This window comes from Prenolepis imparis, unplaced genomic scaffold, assembly GCF_030444845.1.
Source record: "Prenolepis imparis isolate NDT839.2.m4 unplaced genomic scaffold, iyPreImpa1.0 SCAF_17, whole genome shotgun sequence".
Classification (NCBI taxonomy): domain Eukaryota; kingdom Metazoa; phylum Arthropoda; class Insecta; order Hymenoptera; family Formicidae; genus Prenolepis; species Prenolepis imparis.
In genome coordinates, this window is record NW_028141175.1 from 1,395,158 (window position 1) to 1,409,229 (window position 14,072).

The window sequence follows — 14,072 nt, forward strand, 5'->3', positions numbered from 1 at the left end:
AAGCGAGACGAAAATATCGAAGATGCTAAAGGAGAACGCGGTTTTTCCGTTCTTGCGCGGGGTCCGCCAATTAACTGCGTTACACATAATCTATTACCCGGTCGCGCACACGAACTAGTCCCTTCTCGCGTTTGCACGACATGGTTGGAATAACCCGGCGAGCTCGCGCGCATAAACAAGGCGCGAGGCGGGAGGTACGGGTGGTGCATACGTACCCCTTCTCGAAGTGGAAACGTCGGGCCCCGATCGAACTCACGGCCCGCATTTGCATACAATCGCCGTTGCATTCGATCTCTCGCGCGCGCTCCGGCCACGTCCATATACATCCTCCTTTCTCTCCTTCTCCTCTTTCCATCTTAATGGCAGGCAACGCGCACACGGCTAATTCATTGTATATTTAATATCCAGGCATCTGCGCGCCGGTGCGGCCGTTTTTGCTCGACGAAAAGGAGAAAATGCGTCGAACCAGACGCGAACGCAAGGGTTGTGTGTATGAGAGAGAGAGAGAGAGTGAGAGGGAGGGAGGGAGGGAGGGTTGAATAGGGAGGGACGAGAGGGACAATAAAAAGAGAGAGAGAGAGAGAGAGAGAGAGAGAGAGAGAGAGAGAGAGAGAGAGAGAGAGAGAGAGAGAGAGAGAGAGAGAGAGAGAGAGAGAGAGAAAGAAAGAGAGATAGTCGCAGACATGGCGCGACGCGTCATTGCACGTGCACGTGCATTGATACCGATATTTATGCCCGCCAGTTAATCATGTCAAAGTCGTTTGATTTGTCGTTGGCTTTTATGGAGGGGAATTAAAACGTTCATTTCGCCACAGACATTCGCCAACAGTGACCGTCCTGCTGGTGCCGCTGCTACCGGCCCTATGAGTTATTCTGTCGGCAGCCTTCGGCCGAACGGCGAGGATGAGCTTTTTGTAAAATTAGCGTGTCTCGTTATATGCCGGAGAATATGCATTTTTAACGCACCGATCGAATCTTTTTTTTTCTCCGTTCCGCGATAATATTGGACATGGCTATTTATGAATACGTATATTTGATGTGAACGTATCCTCGTAGATTTCAATCGGCTCTTCGATTTACGCAAATCTCTGCATTAAGGCTCCTGGCTCCTTTCCGACCATGTCGAAATCGTAACGTCAGAGGCGAGAAAACACACGCTAAAATTTCTTAGATGCCATTTCAAAATAAAAAAATATTTCGATGAAACAGCACTTCAGATGGCTTTAGCACACTCTTAAAAAACCCCGAAAACTATCCTTTCTCCTTTATAATCAATCAACAGCTGTAAAATGTAATATTATGAAGCCCAGTCCGTCTGGTCTTTGCACATGCGCAGTCATTCCGCATGTCAGTCTCATATCTCGATCATTTTACAGATGTTGATTGATTATAAAGGGAAAAGGATAGTTTTCGGGGGTTTTTAAGAGTGTGCTAAGGCCATCTGAAGTGCTGTTTAATCGAAATATCTTTTCATTAAAAAATGGCATCTAAGAATTTTCAGCGTGTGCTTTCACGCCTCTGACGTCACAATCCAATATGGCCGCGATGAGCACCCAGGAGCCTTAAATATTTACAATAAAGTCTCGATATTTCAGATCGTACGTTTTCAAAATAAAATACCAATTCTATATAAAAAGAAAAGAACAAGAATCTAAATTAAAAATTTGGTTGTCATCTTATCAATACGGCAAACAGTTTATCGATTCGTAAGTCAACACGCGAGAGAATGTATTAGAGAGGTTTTTTTAAGCGTCCACACGAGAGAAACACACGTCGTACCTTTATTCAATCCATTTTGCTCGGCAAAGTTCTTTCTCCTTGTCTGAAAAAAGATCGAGCGATGAGAAACGCTTTGATGAAAGGCTCACGTACGAGCAGTATCGTTGCATGGACCTTGTAATATACATAAAGCTTTATTGCCTGCCATCCGTGGAAACTTCGCTGATTGTATTGCAGGACGATAACCGTATCTGTCGCTCCCGCAATTCTCGAAGCGTACTTGATCCATCCCCGTCTTTGACTCTTCTACTTTTATCCTCCTTTCACCCGCTTCTCTATTCTACCGGCATACCATGAGACTGCGATTTGTAATTTGATGTTACGATAAAAATAGTATGCTCGCTCTCTCTGAAATTTATACGCATTCATCTCGTATAGCGTATTTTTATCTTATTTCTACAAAATGTGCACGGCTATTAAATAACAATTTCAATATTGTTAGTTTGTAAGCTTGTAAGATTCTTTTTTTTCTTTTTTTTTTTTTTTTTTTACGTTTGCCTTTACAAAGCTGTAGAAATAGAACAGATGCGATAAGAAAATGAATAAGATCAGCAAAGATATTTTGATCACGGAGATCTCGTTAATAAGTCGAAGATGTAGAGAATTTGCGAGGCCTGGAGCTTCTCATTCCCTCCAGTTTGCGCAACAGGAGTTGAAGCTACCCAACTAATTAATTGACGTTCCTAGTCTTTGTAGACAAGATGTCAGGTATTAAAGACGGATGCCGCGAGGCTCGCGTTTGCGTCTGCTTTCACATCTGCTGCCTTTGTCATATAGTATATAGATTATATTCTCACTATAAGAGCATGCGAAATTTAGCTAGAGCAGGAACTGAAGACTAACATTGTCGATTCTTCTTTTTCAATATCCTTGATCTTACAATCTCACGATAGTTTAATTATCACACATAATAATACGGATCGATTTAATTAGAGATTCGGTAAATTACATTTTCAATGTTATATAAATGCAGAAAAATATTTTACGTTTATTGTTACGGCTATATTATTAATAAATAAAAAATTATTTTTGTTTGTGTATAACACTCAATTTAATTAAAATGAGGCAGATTTCTGTCCCTTATGAATTTGTATTTAATTGTGTAATCAAAATAATTTTATAAAGTTCGTATACATATATATTATATACGTATATGCTAGAGAAAATTTTGAGAAATTATATAAAGCCACACATATGCATATACGATAAAGTGACATAACTCAATTATACGGGCAATTTGGTGATACATAATTGCATTTATCTCTATGAACGCATGGTCTGTAATCTATTTATTATTGTCGTTTCAAAACTCATCCCTCAACGTGCACCGGAACATCGACATTTTGATGTTCACAGCGCGTCCACTTTATTCGTTAGCAAAGTTAAAATTCCATCTTTTTCTTTTGCATCATTTTATCTACATTTGCAGTTTTACGAAATATCGTTTTTCGTAGCAAAAAAGATAGGAAAATAATATTTTGTACCCGTTCATCATACTTTTATTCATTTTTTTTGCCTTTGTCGGTTTTGATTCTCGAGTCTTGTCAATTCCTCTCTCGATCGATTTATGAAACGTTAAAAATTCTCTTGGCAAATGAGTTTCCCTTGAGGCATGATCACACGGGCCGGTGCAGTCGTTGAGTGATTGATTTGGCGAACGCTGCAGCTTGAAGAAAATCACACAGCGTGCGAAAACAGCTCTGGTCGCAAACAAAAAAAAACAAAAAACAAAAATTGAGGGAAACTGTCGATCCTTTCGGCGGCGAAATGGTGCACCTGCCAGGCAAGTATCCGGCAAAGGAAGAAGATCGACGCCTTGCGAATTCTCACGACGTGGACAAAGTCGGTCGGTGGGCAGCGGCGAGGTGGGTCCCTGGTGGGTCGACAGGCGTCCATCAAGGTGGTCGGCGGTACGTAACGCCGAAAGAAGGGGGCGGAGGCGAAATAACGACGGAAGAGAGAAGGAGAGGAAGCCTGACGAGCGCTGCCTCGGTCTCTTTTCTTACTCCTGGGGGACCGGTCCACGGCGAGCGAAGGTGGAGAGAGCGAGTGAGAGGATCAATCGGACGTATATATCCCCTGAACGTAGGAGAAAGTGAGCGAGACGGACGGAAGGAAGCAAAGCGAGACACGGAGACGGAGAAGGAACGGCATAGCAGCTTCTATCACGTCGGGCGAACGGGCGGACAGCTCGGAGGCGATTTGTCTTTCATTTCGGGCTAATTTATTGCGCCCAGGCAGTTCTCTCTTTCTCTCTTCTCCTCTTCGCCCTCTTTCTTCCACGGTCGAAAGTCCCCCTTCCCTCTCCGCCGCTCTTCTGTCCCCCTCTGCGCCTCTTCGTCTCTCTAGCGCTATTCTCGACTCCGCACCATTCAGCCACGCCCCACCCAACTAATGTCCCACATAAAACTTGGTATCAGCGATCCTCAAACGGGGATTTACAATCCCTTCAAGCGCCGCTGTCACGATAAATCCTCCGGGGCGACGTCGATATATCTCGCGCGCGAATACTTCTGTCCCTAATGGATACCCCCTTGGTACATACAACTCGGAGTCGAAACCAGTCCGGAACCTCTCCGTATATCCGAGCGACTGCAACCACCCCCGGGCCGCTCCGGTCATTCCCCGTTGCCGCTGCCGTTCTCCGTCCTATCCGTCGAGATTCGACGGATGGATAGCGGTCTAACGATCCCACCTTTACTTTCGCGTTTTCTTCCCCGACATGACGCAATATTCGCGAACGTATCACACACATAACGACCTACTGTTAGTTATACTTATGATGTTGGGGCATACGAATCTACTTTCAAGCGCTTAAATTTGCGCTGTCGCTATTAAATAGAAGATCGAGATAAATGTTGTCTCACAAAAAATTATTGCTCATCTTCCTTTAATATAAAACAAAGTAAATATTTCCGACAGAATGATGAAACATTTTGTTTTTTTCCTAATTCGTCAATCATTTTATTAGTAAGAGAAAAAAAATAAAAAATTGATATTACTGAAATAATTTTTATATCAATGTACATACATAACAATCAATGCAGCTTGTATAATCCTTTTCGGGTTTTTATGTAATAAATACAGTATCACTTTTACAGATATGTTTCATCTGTTATATAATCATATTAAAATCGAAACTACTTACGCGTTTGACAAATAAGAGGTCGTTTGCTTCAATTAAAGACCGGGCAATTAAATCCACCTTGCATCCACCGAGTTGAATACGTGGGTGGTACACAGGCATGCAAACGCACACGATGCACTCGAGGAGGTCTCATCCTGAAAGTGGTAACTAGCGCGAGTAAGGAAGATATCGTACGTTATCGCCATTTGCGCGATAGGATATCGCGCGTAAGGGTAAAAAAAAAAAGAAGCACGTGCGCGCGCGCGCGAGCGGAAAGACCTACGTGGAAAACGCATTATCTCCAGTTATAATGCCGCCCTATTAGGATGCCCGTCGCCGACAGTTAATAAGGGTAAAAGCGCGCGTTCGCGCAATTAAGAGCGGTAATAAGCGCCTTAAGGCCAATAAGATGTTTCCTAATGGAACTAGCTAACAGCGCGTTGGACCAATTATCCGCGCGCGCATTAAAATGCGTGTTAAAAGGAGCCGACGCGACGCGACGAGTCTTAACATCGCTTCTCGCATATGACCGGCGATCGTAGCCCGATCTTGATTATGAGGTCGCAGGTCCTAGGACCCGCGATCCCGCGTCCCTTCCGTACCGTTCGCGCGACCCTCAAAGTATCTCCAAAGCGTAGTATGTAAGCACCTCTAATCCCCGCGATAACGTTCGTTTATGGATTCCCGATTCGCTTAACGAGCGCAACATCTTTGTCGACCGGACCGGAAGGTACCGTGGAATCTACGCGAGTTTGCCTGCCCCGGGGGTTTCATTTTCTCCTCTCTCTTTCTCTCTCTCCAGAGGGAGAGCCCTCTCTTCTTTTCCCATTCCAACAAAACGACTCGCCTTCTTTTCTTCTTACTTTGTCGTCGTCGAACGACGGTGGTATGAATATGGAGTAGCGTCGCTTCGTAATGCCACCCCGTTGTTTCGCAGCCGCGTTCTTAACCGATGCAGGTAGTAGCGACGAGACGACGAGGGTAGACGACGTCGGGGTACGCGGAGCGAAAGGTGGTCTAGCAGCGAAGGGTGCACGTCGGTTGGCACGGTGGCAAATGTAGAGAGAGAGAAAGAGGGGGGAGGAGGGGAGAAAGAGAGAAAGCGAGATGAGAGAGAACCCGCGGCTTCTTGTCGGAGGCTTTCGGCATAAGTCCTCGTTATGATTCAACACGCCTTAAGCCGGTCTTCACGGGCCGCGGCTACCCTCTGCCCGCCGCTTCCTCTTTCTCCGTCTCTCTCACGCTGCTCCGCTAATTCCCCCGCAAGTTCCGCATCCTCCTCGCGTCTATTCCCAAAGCACGACGTCAAGGAATATTACGCGCTTTACCGTTTATACTAGCGGCAATGCGCCTCGTGTACATTCCAGCCGCGACGTTGCGAGGATCACGGAGTTAGGGGAGGAACATTTTGCGAATGCCGCCGGCATTAACTTATCGCGCGGATTGTGGTATCGCGCTAGACTGGCCCCGTGATTTTTCGTGCCTGCTATCGAGAATATTAGGTTATTGAAATGCTCGTTATAAAGATCACGATAAATCTCTCTCTCTCTCAGTTTACATCTTTACTAATTGCCTGAAGAATCTGCAAAATGTGTGCCCATAACCATTTGAAACTTGAAAGACATCAAAAGTTAAATATTTTTAGTTACATACATGTATCGTTTTTGTTTTCATTTTCTTAAACTAGAACAACACAAGTGCGCGTAGCGCGCCATTCTTTGGTTTTATGTTTGAAAAAATTATATTTAAAAAAAAATAATATAAAGTTTGTTTAAACTCGATTAATATTTTTTCTCAGAAATTAGCTGATGAATTAAAGCGTTAATTTGCTAATTAAATTTTAAAATAATATTATGGTAAAAAATTAAAATAGTAATAAGTTGTAAATAATATGTTATAATACTTTAAACTTGATAAATATTTTTTAACAGAAATTAGCTGATAACTGTCAAAAAGATTAATCGAGTTTAAAGTATTATAACATATTATTTAAAACATATTATTATTTTAAAAATTAATTAGCAAATTAACGATTTAATCAGCTGATTTCTGTCAGAAAATATTAATAAAACGATAATTTACTAATTAAATATTCTAGCTTACATATTTATATTTATATTGTGTATGTTATAATTTGCTAATTAAATTTTAAAATAATAATATGGTAAAAGTTATAAAATAATAATATGTTGTAAATAATATGTTATAATACCTTATTCTCGATTAATATTTGTTCTTTCTAAAGCTATATCTTTTCGAACGAATCTCCTTCGAGTTTTAATTAATTATTAATATTATATAAGTCATGTATCGCGCGCGCGTTATTAGAGTGAAGTTGCCGATGTTTGTAGCCTCGGCCATTACCGAAACGCCGCGAGTATCAGGCAGTTGGAGCTGCGTCCCGCTGTGATTAATTAGTAAGCATAATCGTTAGAAATGATTTCTAACCTTTGTATTGTAATATTTATCAATCGCATATCATAATTTCAACGTTATTGTCGTTGAAATCATGTTATGTTATGTCATGTTAGTCGTAATTGTTCGAAACGTATATTTCGCGAAAAATTCGATGCAAAATCTCTTGCCAACATAACCCAACTTAATCTCGCGCGCGCGAATGTGTTGCGATCCGTGGATATATCTATCGTTAATTCTAGCTTACATATTTATATTGTGTATGTTATAATGCGAAATAATAAGATTATTCTAATATATGTATGTATTTTATTTGTTACAGGTAGCATTGCGATACACAGTGCGATTTACGCGTCGTGTCGGGAGTGTCGTGTAAAGTTTCGTGTGTCGGGAGTGCCGTGTAAAGTGTCGGGCGATCGTAATTATTCGTGTTTTCGCGAATGTCGTGAGTGCTACGAAGGACCAAGAGAGGAGGAGGAGGCCCGGGGAGGCATCGGGCGACATCGGGGCAACTATAAGGTATGCAAAATAAAACATTTTTTCTAAATTGCATTGTTTATGAGATATTCGACACACACATGCATAATTTGAATATTTTGTTTTTAGATCAACGTGTATGCTGTGTACTACAACTCCGCTACGTATCGGTGAGTGAAAAATTGTTTATTATATATGACTTTTCTATAGCAGTTAATGGGGTGTATATATGTTGAAAATATTAAAATAGTAACATGTTTTAAAGAATATGTGTTATAATATCTTATACGCGATTATTATTTTTTGAAAAAAATCAGCTCTGATAATTGTCAAAAATATTAATCGAATTTAAAATATTGTAACATCCTTTTTTTAAAAAGGCACGTTAAGTCGATTCTTGCAAGTATTGTTGCATCTTTTCCGATGCTGATTAACTGTTTCGATTCGCATTGTGCGTTATATCGTAACATCGAGAGGCTGTCATCGCGAGGGTTAGTAGTTGAACAGTTTGTTCAAAATAAAATAAAATAAAATAATATGTTTTAAATAATGTTATATAAAACTTTAAACTCGATTAATATTTTTGACAGAAATCAGCTGATAACTGTCAAAAATATTAATCGAGTTTAAAGTATTATAACATATTATTTAAAACTAATATTATTATTTTATTTAATTTTATTTTGAACAAACTGTCAAACTACTAACCCTCGCGATGACAGCCTCTCGATGTTACGAATATAACGCACAACGCGAATCTTGACGGCCAATGAGCATCGCGGAAAAGTGACAACAATAAAGTTCGATATATGCGAGTACCGACTTTACATATCTTTTTCAGAAAAGGAAAGGATATAAAAAAATTAATTAATAAAAATATTTTTACTATTTAAATAAATAAATAATTACACAGAAAGATATATTTAATATAAATAAATAGATGCATATAATGATGAATGCAACGTGCGCTCTCACATGTGAGGTTTCAAGAATAAAATGTTAATATTTTTGATATTAAATAATATTGTACAGTAAATGAGAATCGTAATTTTCATGTAATATGTTTGAAAATATCTTACTTTATAAATCTCTCTATGTTACGATACTGATAGTATTTTAATGAAGGAAAGAAAGATTAGAAAGAGAAGAAAAGCATGAGATTTATACATTGAAGATTACAATTGCAATGCGGTTTAATCGTATATACACATTTACATTTAGAGAACTTTATAGAAATCACACGTGTGAACGGACTGTTGTAAAAGTTTAGACAGCCAGAACGGTTCTGTGGAATGCACAAGTTTTGGAATATGTAATATTTTTTATGTGCTTGTTTAAATAATAATTTTATTACTTTCTATGCCATTACATTTTCTCAGAGATTAAGACATTTCGCATTTTCACACAAATATAATGATAGCAGACATCTTGTGTAATTTTCTTATCTTTATTACTATTTTCTGCCTAAACTGATCGTTTTAAACTTATTTTTATATCAAGAGCAGCTACTGTTTTTAATCGTATCGTAGCAAAAATGTATCAATAAAACCGAATTGGATCTCTTAACGGCTTCTCAGCAAATTTCCGAGAAGAACGATTTTCACGCTTTAGTGCACGATTCTAGTGAAATCACTTATCTGATTGAGTCTCGCTTTTGTGAGAGTCTTTACCCCGTTAGGTGCCATTGGTCGGAGCGCTTATATAGAAATTTTGATACGTACAGCATCATACGCAGTTGGAGCAATTTTTTATGCCGTATGAAAAATATAAATTCGCGTATAATATCTTTCATTTTTACATTTTATTACTGATGATTAAAAGCGCTATAATACCGTCATTATTTCCCCGCATCATTATTTTACTCTGTGATATTTTTTAACGAGGGCTTTTTATTATATAAAAACATCAAGAATTTATTTTATTTTATATATCACTAAAACATTATATAAACGCGAAAAAAAAACATAATTCCGAACGGAACGATTTTTCAATCGTTTGAGCGCGCGTGCACGCATACACACGCACGGTTAAGTTTTATTGTGGTATAAAAGCTCGAATATTAATTTAATCGATCGTGGAATCATGCGCGGCATAATCGTTGTGACCAAAAATATCGATATCCCGAGTTGCAAACGTATGGTCAGGCAATGTCCGCCCTTCTTCCGTCCTTTGGCAGAGCGTAATAGGTGCAGGGCACCTAACGAAGCGTGCGGCGTTGGTCACCGGTTCCCCGACCACCCCTTCGCACACAGGGTGGTCGTAACAATTATTAACCTGATTGTAATTGCACCTGATCATATACGCGGAATAACGCACGGGGGAGGTGTGTGTCGCGGGGAGGGAAAGCGAACGCGCCGATAGAGAATGTACCGATGAGTTCGGGACTCGTGTGGGCAAAGAGAGATAGAGATTATGCGAAATACAGAGAAAGAGATAGCGAGACAAAGAGAGAGAGAGAGAGAGAGAGAGAGAGAGAGAGAGAGAGAGAGAGAGAGAGAGAGAGAGAGAGAGAGAGAGAGAGAGAGAGAGAGAGAGAGAGAGAGAGAGAGAGAGAGAGAGAGAGAGAGAGAGAGAGAGAGAGAGAGAGAGAGAGAGAGAGAGAGAGAGAGAGAGAGAGAGAGAGAGTTGAACTGTTGGATCGAAGAATAGGGCAAGGGGGATAGAAAGAGAGAGAGGGAGAGAAACGATCGTTGTATTGAAGGGTTGGCATTTGTGAGGCGGGTTGCGTTTAATCCTGTCGCGGATTCGGGTCTCGGGATTTGGACACTATATAGGATGTGTACTAAAGAGAGATAGAAAGGGGGAGGAAGAGGGAGAGAGAGAGAGAGAGAAAACGCGCAATGGAAAGGGAGGACGCGTGAGGCAGTAGAACGGTTCATAGGTAGAGGAAATGAAACAGATAGTAGGGACGAATAGGAGTTCTCGTGCAACAAATCAATTCACTCTCTCGCTCGCGTGCGAGTAGGCCCGTGCAGCGCGTGTTGGGACGCAGTATGCGTTGCACACCACACAGTTTCGCTCGCAGTTGCACTCGCGGCCCGAACAGTGTGGCGCGAGCAGGTTAGCGTTGTTTTACCGTAAGGGGTTAATTGCATTGCCAATAACAGATAATGCAACAATCAATGATTTAAGGGAGAGAAGGGGCGGAGAGTAGGGAGGGGACCGCCGGGGGTAAGAGGGGGAGGGTATCCTGTCGCCCTCCCACTTCATCGGTTTACAAGCAGTCCAGTATACGGCCTATATACGCGCAATGATGTTTGCAACGGCGCCTCCACCCTCTCTAATTTAAACAGTCCCAGCAGGCTCGCGGCAGATTATCCTAACAATAATTGGTCGCGCTTCCTAAACCGGTCCGGGTGTCGAGCACGCAGCTGGAGAACGCGCGATTAGGCGGTGAGAAAATTGGCCACGGAATAGTTATATGACGATCCAAAATGCGAGCGCCGAAGAAGCGACTGATTTAGTACGACAGAAACGTTTCTACCGAATAATTTGCATAATATAATTATACGATTTCTATATCTGTTAATAATACTCCTCTACATGTGTATATTTTTAACCGTCAGTAATATAATAATTATTAAATCATAGATTATGAAAGCCACTTTAATATGTTATATAATATTATTCTTACGCATGTGTGACATTGTATGTAATTGTAGCATTTATATAATAATTATAAATTAGAAATATTTTCAAATTATCAAACAACTTTTATAAATTTATATAATTATAGAAACATTTATAATAATTGGATCTACATTGTAGTATACTAAGACTATCATCTGTTTGAGATGTAGGGAGAAATATATTATAGAGAGGATAAAATGATGTCGTGGACATGTACGACCCTAAGCTTATATATGTCCATAATAATAAAAGAGATGGCAGATAAGAGAAAGCAATTTCAATCAAACGTAATATCTAAGTGACAAGAGCGAAGGGAGGAATATTACTCATCTTAAAAAAAATATTTAGAGTTATGTATATTTATTTATAGTTTATAAACACAAAAAATACGATGCCATTTAAATATATTTCTCCATAAAAAATTTTAAACTTTGTTACTCTCAGTTGTTGAAGAAATGGACGTGTTTTGACACGTCAGCAGTGAATGAGGCAAAGATGATTTTTCAAGAATATTTATATAAAATAACAGTATGCAAAATAGGTGTTTCGTGAAAACTTGTTAAATAATATACACTTAAAATATATATATAATATTAAATGATATGGCCTTCGACGCAAACATTGGAAAATTAATGTCTACTGGCGGGCGTCGCGGCGACATTTTCCCCAGTATAGTGAGAGGGTGCGGGGGGTGACTGGTTGTTCTAAGTGCGTGCGTAATACGAGACCCCGTATTTCGTCGGGGCGACGTTTTCATCGCGCAATTTTTCCCGAGTTACCGTCCATATACCGAGAGTTATGTCCGTCAGGGAATTAATATAGGCAAGATTTGTTGTTATTACTGGGTGGTGTGCCGGGGGTGGCGTGAAGGGGCGATGGTACGGCGGCGGAGGCTTTCTCAGAGCACAGAGTGAAGCCATTACTTACTATAACTGCTGCTAGGGTAGGACGTTGGCGTTCCTGTCAGGCATCCATCATTGCGACTAATGGCTCCACTCTCCTGCCAATAACATCCGGGTGTGCGTCCGGAAACCTCAGCCTTTACTCTCTTTTGCGATCTTACTTGCGTATTTCTAAGAAGTTTACCAATGATGCCAAATTTACTATTCATCTTAATTCCGCGATCAATCTCTCGATGACTGTTCATATAATTGATTAAACAGATTATTCGCCGGGTATAATTTTGCAATAAGATTGCAGTTCTTGTCAAAATTATATTAAGTATTTACATTTGTCCACCTGAAATTTAATTGCATTTTATAAACAAACTGTACAATTTTTTTTAAACTAGTCTTCGTTACAATATGTGAGTGCAAATCTCATTATCAACGCAAATGGCGACAAAGTATATTTTATGATTTCCTCGAGTTTCAGCTAACATTGCAAAAAAAAAAGTAGTAGCTCGTCGCTGCAAGCGACTTTTTTCAGGAGACCGGGAAACGTTCATCGAGACATTTTTACGGTTGTTTCAGTTCGTTTTCAAGTGCGGCTGCACAGTTACCGCGCTACTGGTATTAATTTTCCGCGCCTCTACTGGTTCGTGGCAACGTACCGGCCGCACACAGTCGTTAATTTATGTACTTACGAAATATATAAAACGGCGTGGAATTTACTGAACCTCGAATAGTCGAATGAAAAAAGGACTGTTTCGGCATAATCTTATTTTGAAATTATTTTTTTACTCGCAAGATTAACGGGTTATATATCGCGCATGAAAGAAACGCTCGAGTTTGCTGATGGAGCAATCGAGAAGAGCGCGTAGAGTTATTAAACGTTGGCTGGTAAAACGAACGAAGCCAAACGGACAATCGCACATTATTAATCCGACAGAAATTAATCAGGCATTAGTATCGTGCCACATTTTCGTTCGAGCGGATCAGTGGATATGGAATTTCGGTGATGATCAGCCTTGAACAGTGGTTGCCAACGCAGTCATCCAGTAGCGGTTCAGACGCTTTGATTGCTGGTAAGCCAGACTCAGAGCGATGGCGAGGGGGAGAGGGAGCGGGGGGTGGCAGACGGGGAAACAGGATCGTCGGTGCAGAGAGACCGGGATGCTGTGTAACAGCAATGGTCAGATAGTTATTACTGAGCGATTTGATAGGTGGATAATGACGAGTAATGACACACCGCGGTGGGAATCGAAGCCACCCCCTCCCACTTTCGTTGCGTGCCCGATGCAACCACCCCTTCGCTTGTTCCCCTTCCCCTTTCTACCCCCCTTTCTATCTCTCGCGCTCGTCTCTTCACCATGTGCTGCCTCTCTACCATACGGGGGTGCGGATGTGGATATGAGATTGCGTCATGCATATGCAGCTGCATTTGGCATCGAGCTACGCGCGGCCAATCACCGCCGTGAAACTTGATTGTCGCCGATTATCCCCGGCCGATCGACCTAATAAAACGCGGATATTTTCCGGCATTACTGCAGTAACACCACCTTCCCGTACGCGGCATGATTTCGATCTTGTATTTTATGGGATATGATAGTAACGCCGGTCGATATCTATGCCCGTATTCTGTTCGCGGACAAGGGGACGTTCGTATCCCCCTTTTTGGTCGCGAAAATATGTGACGTAGGACAGAATTAACCCTCTGTGCCTGTGTTAACAAATTCAAAGCTAGATTAGTCTTGTGTTTGGCT

The 14,072-nt window shown here is 40.9% G+C and overlaps 1 protein-coding gene across 5 annotated transcripts in view; it reads left to right on the forward strand.

Annotated features, from left to right (window-relative positions):
• LOC145946583 (uncharacterized) overlaps positions 1 to 14,072 on the forward strand; it is a 216,595-nt gene that overhangs the window by 15,241 nt on the left and 187,282 nt on the right. For all 5 annotated transcript variants that reach the window (XM_083056282.1, XM_083056285.1, XM_083056286.1 and 2 more), the window contains 2 exons: positions 7,644 to 7,840; positions 7,928 to 7,968. In XM_083056282.1, coding sequence (XP_082912408.1) covers positions 7,938 to 7,968 — 31 coding nt within the window. In that variant the 5' untranslated portion in view covers positions 7,644 to 7,840; positions 7,928 to 7,937. The remainder of the gene's footprint in view (positions 1 to 7,643; positions 7,841 to 7,927; positions 7,969 to 14,072) is intronic.